General features: G+C 54.4%; 1 protein-coding gene across 3 annotated transcripts in view; it reads right to left on the reverse strand.

The window, feature by feature from the left end:
* Positions 1 to 546, reverse strand: part of LOC119593761 (cuticle protein AMP4-like) — a 14,293-nt gene that overhangs the window by 8,110 nt on the left and 5,637 nt on the right. Inside the window, exon 2 of one of the 3 annotated variants that reach the window (XM_037942777.1) lies at positions 301 to 535. The exons of 1 other annotated variant lie outside the window; for it this stretch is intronic. In XM_037942777.1, coding sequence (XP_037798705.1) covers positions 301 to 535 — 235 coding nt within the window. Of the gene's footprint in view, positions 536 to 546 lie in introns of all 3 variants that reach the window. One more of the 3 variants, XM_037942773.1, reaches the window with a different exon arrangement.

A 546-nucleotide genomic window follows, 5' to 3' on the forward strand; every position in this document is an offset into this window, starting at 1 on the left:
TCATGCAACTCATTTATTAAACATGCTGCCTATACAGTCCACGAATATCCACACATACACTATGTACATTTTCTATTAATGTAATGCATAACTGTATATTCTGTTTTAGTGATGACGATGAAGGTTGGTAAAATGATGTTTATTACTTCTTCTCAAAAGTAATTCCCTGAGCCCTCTGTTGCTCGGCGATCTCGAGGAGTCTGTAGACGTGAGGGGGGAGAGGAGGTCCGACGGGCAGGAGGTCGGAGGAAGGCTGGTAACCGTTCTCGTCAGCGACGTAAGTGAACTCAGCGACTCCTCCTTCGGGGAAGGGGAAGCTGAAGGCCCCCTGCATGTTGCTCTGGCCCTTGGAGCCCGGAGTGCCAACCTTCTCAGTCCTGATGCCGTTGCTGGTCTCGAAGCGGTACCTGAAGTTGCCGTCGCCGCGGTCCTCGCGCTCGTCCACCAGGGTCTCGGCGGTGTATTCGGGGTGGCGGTTCTGCGACTGAGGCATCGGGGAGGCGGCCACCAGACCGGCCAGACAGACGAGGAGGATCTGGGAAGAGC

This window comes from Penaeus monodon, chromosome 32 (genome assembly GCF_015228065.2).
Source record: "Penaeus monodon isolate SGIC_2016 chromosome 32, NSTDA_Pmon_1, whole genome shotgun sequence".
NCBI classification, from domain to species: domain Eukaryota; kingdom Metazoa; phylum Arthropoda; class Malacostraca; order Decapoda; family Penaeidae; genus Penaeus; species Penaeus monodon.